The 6,629-nt window shown below is 48.8% G+C and overlaps 1 protein-coding gene across 1 annotated transcript in view; it reads left to right on the plus strand.

Annotated features, from left to right (window-relative positions):
- CAPN14 (calpain 14) overlaps positions 1–4,837 on the plus strand; it is a 34,989-nt gene extending 30,152 nt beyond the window's left edge. The window contains exons 18-22 of the mRNA XM_007088842.3: positions 275–343; positions 1,230–1,308; positions 1,917–2,033; positions 2,386–2,441; positions 4,776–4,837. Coding sequence (XP_007088904.2) covers positions 275–343; positions 1,230–1,308; positions 1,917–2,033; positions 2,386–2,441; positions 4,776–4,802 — 348 coding nt within the window. The 3' untranslated portion in view covers positions 4,803–4,837. The remainder of the gene's footprint in view (positions 1–274; positions 344–1,229; positions 1,309–1,916; positions 2,034–2,385; positions 2,442–4,775) is intronic.
- The last annotated feature ends 1,792 nt before the right edge of the window (positions 4,838–6,629 follow it).

Here is a 6,629-nt window from a genome sequence, read left to right on the forward strand (position 1 = left end):
TCCTGTCTCACTAGACGGTAGCTGTTTTCATCACCATCATCACCGCCGTCATCAGACTTCTCCCAGTGCGGCTGTGTTCTGGCTCATTCTGTCCTTTCCTAGCAAGGGCGAGGGAGCCGTGGGCTGGACTGACCAGCCAGCAGAGGCCAAGTAGGGAGATCAGACACGGGACAGGGCTGTCCACAAATCACGCACCGTCGTGTGGAGGGCCAGCTGCCGCTCTCAGAGGTGTGAGTGCAACTCCCTGGCGGCTTTGACCTTAACCTTCTATCAGCTTAATGCGTCGGGTACCGTGAGCATCCAGGAGTTCAGGGACCTGTGGAAGCAGCTGATGCTGTGTCAGGTAAGAGCGTGTCTTCACCACACGTCCCTGTGGGAGGGGCAGAGGCAGCAGCTCTGCAAAGCTGGGTGAGGCATCACTACCCCTTCAGCCCCATGTACCCCACTCTTCACCCAATCTGCTCTGCTCTCCCTCCGGTGGGCCAGCCTTCCCTCTCTCCCAAACTCAGAAAGCCTGTTGCAATAGTCTCCTGGATTTCTTTTCTTTTTTTTTTTAATTTTTTTTTAACATTTATTTATTTTTGAGAGACAGAGCACAAGCAGGGGGAGGGACAGAGAGAGAGGGAGACCCAGAATCCGAAGCAGGCTCCAGGCTCTGAGCTGTCAGCCCAGAGCCCGATGAGGGGCTCGAACCCACGAACTGTGAGATCATGACCTGAGCCGAAGTCAGACGTTTCACTGACTGAGCCACCCAGGCGCCCCGATAGTCTCCTGGATTTCTAAAGTGCACGTCTGATCATGTTGCTTTGTTTGAGACTCTCCACGGTCTTCCGATAAAATCTGAACTCCTTAGCATGGCATTTAAAGTCCTGCATCAAGTGGCTTCTTCCCATTTTTCCAGTTATTACTCACAACTGTCCCTCTCACCTTCCTGAGTCAGAAAGTTGGAAGCCCTTCAAGGTTTAGGATGACGTGCCTCAATCAAGTACATTTTGCTATACCCAGACTGTCCATCCCCGTGACAAAAACAAAAGCAAAAAACGCTCCCTTTCGCAGAAGCCCGGACCCTCTGCCTCTTCTCATGCTGGCAGCAGGTGCTGCTGGCAGAGCCTCACGCTGGCCAATAGCAGCATGGATGCTGGGGCATGGCAGGGGCGGGGTGGGGGGGTGCTCTCATGTGGTGCACAGAAATGCTTGGTTCCCGAGCCTTTGGTGTGGCTTCTTTGCAGGAGGTTTTCCACAAGCACGACAGCAGTCACTCAGGATACCTGAACAGGACCCAGCTGCAGGCTGCCATGAGGGATGCAGGTAGGTGCAGGCCGAGCAGATGCTGCGGGCGGAGCGGAGAGGGGAGGCGTGCGTGGCTTCTGAAGTAATTCCAACGCGCACAGTTGCTCCCTGAGTCCAGAGGCCCAAAGATGTGGATCTGCAAATAACAGAAGGATTTATTATTGCTATCACTATGGTCATAGCTAACATTTGGGGGGGGGGGGTTGGAACATCCACTCTCTCATGTAATCTTCAACACCGTGGGATAATCCCTACTTTACAGAGGGAGAAGTTAGAGCTCAGGCAAGTTAGGTAAGTTGTCTGGAGTTTGAGTCCAGGATGATCAGGCTCAAAAGCGGATGCTCTTGACCAGGGCTGCATAGACTGCCTCCTGCCTTGAAGGTCGGTAACCCACTCGCTAAAAAGATCCTCATGCTGGTGGCCGAAGGGGGCAGGAAGGGGGAGTTGAGATGAGACAAAGAAAATTGGCTAATAATTAAACTAATGAGCCCCACAAAAGAAGATCCCCGTGTTATCAGGATGCAGGTCCTGGAAGGGGAGGGACAATTTCAATCAAGGGGCCTCAGGTGGAGGGGAGGGGATATGAGGTCCCCAGCACACATGGCAGGAGTCTGTGTTCAATGCAGGAATCATGCTCAGCAATGACGTCTGCCAGCTGATGCTTATCCGCTATGGCGGCCCCAACCTCCAGATGGACTTCGTCAGCTTCGTCCACTTGATGCTGCGTGCAGAGAACATGGAGGGTAAGCTGGGGGGAAGGAGGCAGAGCCGGTGCTTCCTCTGCATACCTCACAGATTGCCCACCTGCCCCCAGTCCAAGCAGGAGAGAAGACAGCTACCAGGGCGGAAACAATAGGCCAGGAGCTATGGGGCGCGCTGGCTCTGCACCCAAGAAACCCAGCTATGTTGCTCCAAACTCATGTATACCCTGCCTGTCCCAGAGGCAAAGGTCTGAGGCAGTTCACTTACACTTGTAAAGTGCACACATGGCTGCACACAGGCTGAAACCGGGTTTGCAGGTGAGGGGATGGATGGAGGAACCAGTTTGTAATGTCTCCAGACACATCTGTGTTCCTTTCTGGTGCATGTTCACAGATGCCTTTCAGAACTTAACCCAAGATGGCAAAGGGATCTACCTCCAGAAGCCAGAGGTAAGCCCTTCTCTGTGGGGTTGACACACCTCATCTTAGAGAGAGGTGGTCACGGCATGTCCATGTGAAGGACCAGGGTTCTGGGTCCTTCATTCTACTGAGTTTGGGATGTAGCCCTGCCTTGACTACACCTATTTGTCTATTTGCCAGCTCTTTACGAAGCACTCACTCTGTGCTGGGCACCTATGCAGGGACCAGGAGACTGACTCAGGGGACCCAATAACTATGATTACAATAATGCCATGTGACAAATCCACCTAACTTCAGCAGTGACAGCAACACTCATGGAGCTCCCCGGCCACGTGGCTGGAAGTCAGTGGGTCTCAGCTGGCTGGCTTATGATCAGTGGGTGAACGGGGGGCTTTTCTGGGGTACCTTCATTGAGGAAGCTCTGGCCAGGCTAGTCTCATGGTCTCAGGACAATAGCAGAAGGACAGGGAAGTGAGCTTAAACACACAGGGTGTCTGAGATCAGGCACATCGTGCCTTGCAACTCAATCTGTTGCCCAAAGCAAGTCACGTGGCCAAGCCTACTTCCAGCATTTGGGGAAAGAGCCTTCTCCTCGTCATGAGAGGAACATCAAAGTCACTTGCAGAGGGCACGGACACAGAGGGGGGTGAAGACCCAGACCAGCAATGAAGTCCAGCACAGACAGTAATAGGATAGCTGGTCTGAATAGGGCATTTCACAGAGGCCTTTCTGGAGGAGGTGACATCAAAGTTGAAACCTTAAAGATCAGAAGGAGCCAGGGAGGCAGAGTGGAGAGTAGGAAAGGCTCCCTCCTCTAGAGGGAACATTGTGTGCAGTCCTGGCTAGAGTATAAAGAATGACAAAATTGGCTTAAGATGTCTGGAAGGATCAGGGTCAGATCTTTCTCAACAGCTGGCTTAGCCTTCCCCATAAAGGTAGGGATTCTGATCTGTCTGGATGTCCTCTTCTTGAACTTCATACAGTGTGCTTTGCATGTAATAGGAGCTTCACGAATGTTTGTTGAGTGAAAGAGGTGATAAACTGAGAGGACAAATCTGTGCCTGACACTGATTGTCTTGCCCGATCCTTCAAACCTCATGGATTTACTGTGTACCTGCTATGTGTCAGATGTGGTGCCAATTGGGTTTGCTGCAAAGACACTGGAATCTGGAATTAAACCATCTGCCCTTTCGTTGTAAAAACACATCTTCTATTTGGGCTGCTTAAAAAGGTCCTAGTAAAAGCTGAGGTTTCTTCCTTGACCTCAAATGTCCATTTCATGTAATATTTTCCCAAGATATTGGGACCCTCAGCATGTGTCTCACCTCAGTCATGGCCACGTCTGAGTGTGAAGGTAAGATTCAGCTAGAGGGACAATGGTTAGAATCTTCTGGGTCCATCTCCGTCTCAAATCCCCAAGCTCATGTCCAGATCCCAAGCAGTGCTTCTATAGTGCAGACTCAGAGCTGGGAGAGCAGGACACCATGAAACAGGGTAGTCCACAGCCTGAGCAGACCCCAGCAATGCAATGTGCCATCACGGGAAGAGAACTGGACTGAGCCCCAGGTAGAACCCACAGCACTCCTGTAACTAGCTGTGAGACCCTAGGCAAATCAACTTGAATAGATCTGGGCCTCAGCTTCCCCACATGTAAAATGAATGAGTTGGGCTAGGTGGTCTCTAAGGCCCTCTTCAGCTCTAACCACCTCTGGCTCCATGAGAAAGAGATCCTTAGGGCCATCCAAGGAGGCCTACAGGGAGGGGCAGCCAACTTGTTAGAATTTCACGCAGGTTTTCTCTGACGCCATTGGTAACTTCACATTATCATCTTCATCGCCACCATCATCAGTATCACCATTTTGATGTAATTGGCTTGGGGAGTGGTTTCTCCAAAGGTGTGTGAGTTAGAGGGGCTGTTCATCACACCCACATAAAGCTGTCAGACAAATGGGCCCTTAAATGTAAACATGTAGAATATACTCTAATGGATTTCTGCTACCCAGTTGGTCCACACACCTGCACACCGCTGTCATGAGCATGCCAAGTTGAATTCATGATGGAAAATTGCATTGAGAACTGAATACAGAATCAGTCTGTATCTTGGTTATCATCATTCACCGGCACCATGAGAAGTCAAGGTTGATTATATTTCAGGTTGATTTATATTTACTACCAGATGGTGTGGTCCCTCTGGCTAAACCATCCATTAATGTCCCATCTCCGTGGCTTCCCAGGAATGAGGGGGAGGAGGTCCTAAGTCTTGTGTCAGCCTCCAGGGTCTGGTGACAGAGAAATGAAGCACCCTTAGCTGAATGTCACAGGTGGGCCTGCACTGACCGTAATTTGCTTCCCCAATATATCCAGTGGCTGATGATGACTCTGTACTCCTGAGAAGGCTGGAGCCCTGTCTGCCTTCACTGAGAACTCTGCATGTGGCTCAAAGGTAGCCTTTGACTGAAACCAATCCACATTCAGCCCATTTACTGTTCTTCAGGACCGTGTCTCCAGCCATCGCCTTCTCAGCTGGGAAGATTTCTTTTCTGCAGACCTTCCCCTTGGATAGGCAGTGTGCAAAAAGGGAAAGGAATTAGCAAAGATTGCCTTGGACTTGTAAAGACCAATTGTCATTCTCCAGCCACAACCTTGTCACAGCAGGGATGTCAGCTGACGTGGTCTAAGAAATCTGACTCCAGAGTTGGTATGTCAACCTTTAACAATACTGCCTCCATGGCTGTCCAATTTATTATTTTTTAACTTTGAAAAAATAAAGATTTATTACTTATAAGACCTGGAAATTACATAGCACCCCTAGGGCTGCACAGTGAGGTCGTTGTGAGGGGAAGAGAGAGAGAGAGGGAGAGAATGCCTGGGGTTCTCCTTTTATTGGGGTTGTGGGCAGGGTTTCATGGATTCATTCTCTGTTGGTGAATTTTAACACAAGAGTGGGAATTTAAAGTGGGAAGAGGGGGGAAAAACAGAAACAAGAGGTTCAAATCGTCAGTTATAGAAACGAACCAAGATCTCTCTATCTAGTCCTATGGCTGGTAAAGTGTTTATTCAAGATGCCTGGTCAACCAAAGCCTAAGTCAGACCTTTGCATTACAAGAGAAAAAATAACAACAGCTCTCAAGGCTTATGCTACAAGGCTGAGAATGAAATCCAATGTGTGAAGTTGGCACAGCAGATGGATGGAAAGAACCTGAGCCACTGATGACTTTATTGAGCTACTCAACCAACTCTGGAATCATCTATCTCTTACTTACTTACTTACTCTTACTTACTGCTAATTCAATGATAAGCCTTTTTACAGTTTATGTTGTTGTCGATCACATTTTGGTCACTTGAAGATGATGGCTATCCAATTTAAATAGCCTTAACCTTAAATAGCCTTATCCAAATATCCCATTTGGAGTAATAGTCTAGGTTTCAAGATCTGAAGACGGACTAATACGTCCTTAAACAACTGTACCAGCATCTATAAATTGGTGGAGGCATAGGCTAAATTTCATTTGTGTGGAGGTGGGGTGGGGCTATATTGAGTTTTAAGAACACAGAATATGAGAGGCTTGACAGAGTCTAGGTGGGTTGGGCTGGCTCTGACATTCGAGGTCACTGGATGGTCTTCTGCTACCATATCTCCAGATGATTGAATTGGGTGGCGGGGGGGGGGGGGGTGGGCAGTAGGTGGGAACCAATGGATTTAAAACACCTGAATTCTCAAAGGGCTCCCTGCATGTAACAAGTGTCAGTCTGTTTACTTGACCTATGGACTATCCATTTCAAATAATTCTCCATACCCTCTCCGTACCTACTTTATTTTTATTTTTTTAAGTTTTTATTTATTTTGAAGAGATAGAGAAAGAGAGAGAGGGAAACAGAGGATCTGAAGTGGGCTCTGCATGGACAGCAGAGAGCCCCATGTGGGACTTGAACTCACAAGCCATGAGATCATGAACTGAGCTGAAGGCAGACGCTTCACTGACTGAGCCACCCAGGCACCCCTCTGTGCTACTTTAAAGAAGAACAACAAATCCATGCTATATCATAGAGTTAATCAGTGGCTGGTGGGTATATTCGATTTTTTGCACTACCATGCCGCCTGACTTTAACAGCATCCCAACCAACCCAGAACCTGGAAGAAAACCAGAATAATAGCCATTTCCCAAAGCCCATACATTTTACGCATAGGTTAGCAACACAGAGCCACTCATTAAAATC

Source organism: Panthera tigris, chromosome A3, assembly GCF_018350195.1.
Source record: "Panthera tigris isolate Pti1 chromosome A3, P.tigris_Pti1_mat1.1, whole genome shotgun sequence".
NCBI classification, from domain to species: Eukaryota; Metazoa; Chordata; class Mammalia; order Carnivora; family Felidae; genus Panthera; species Panthera tigris.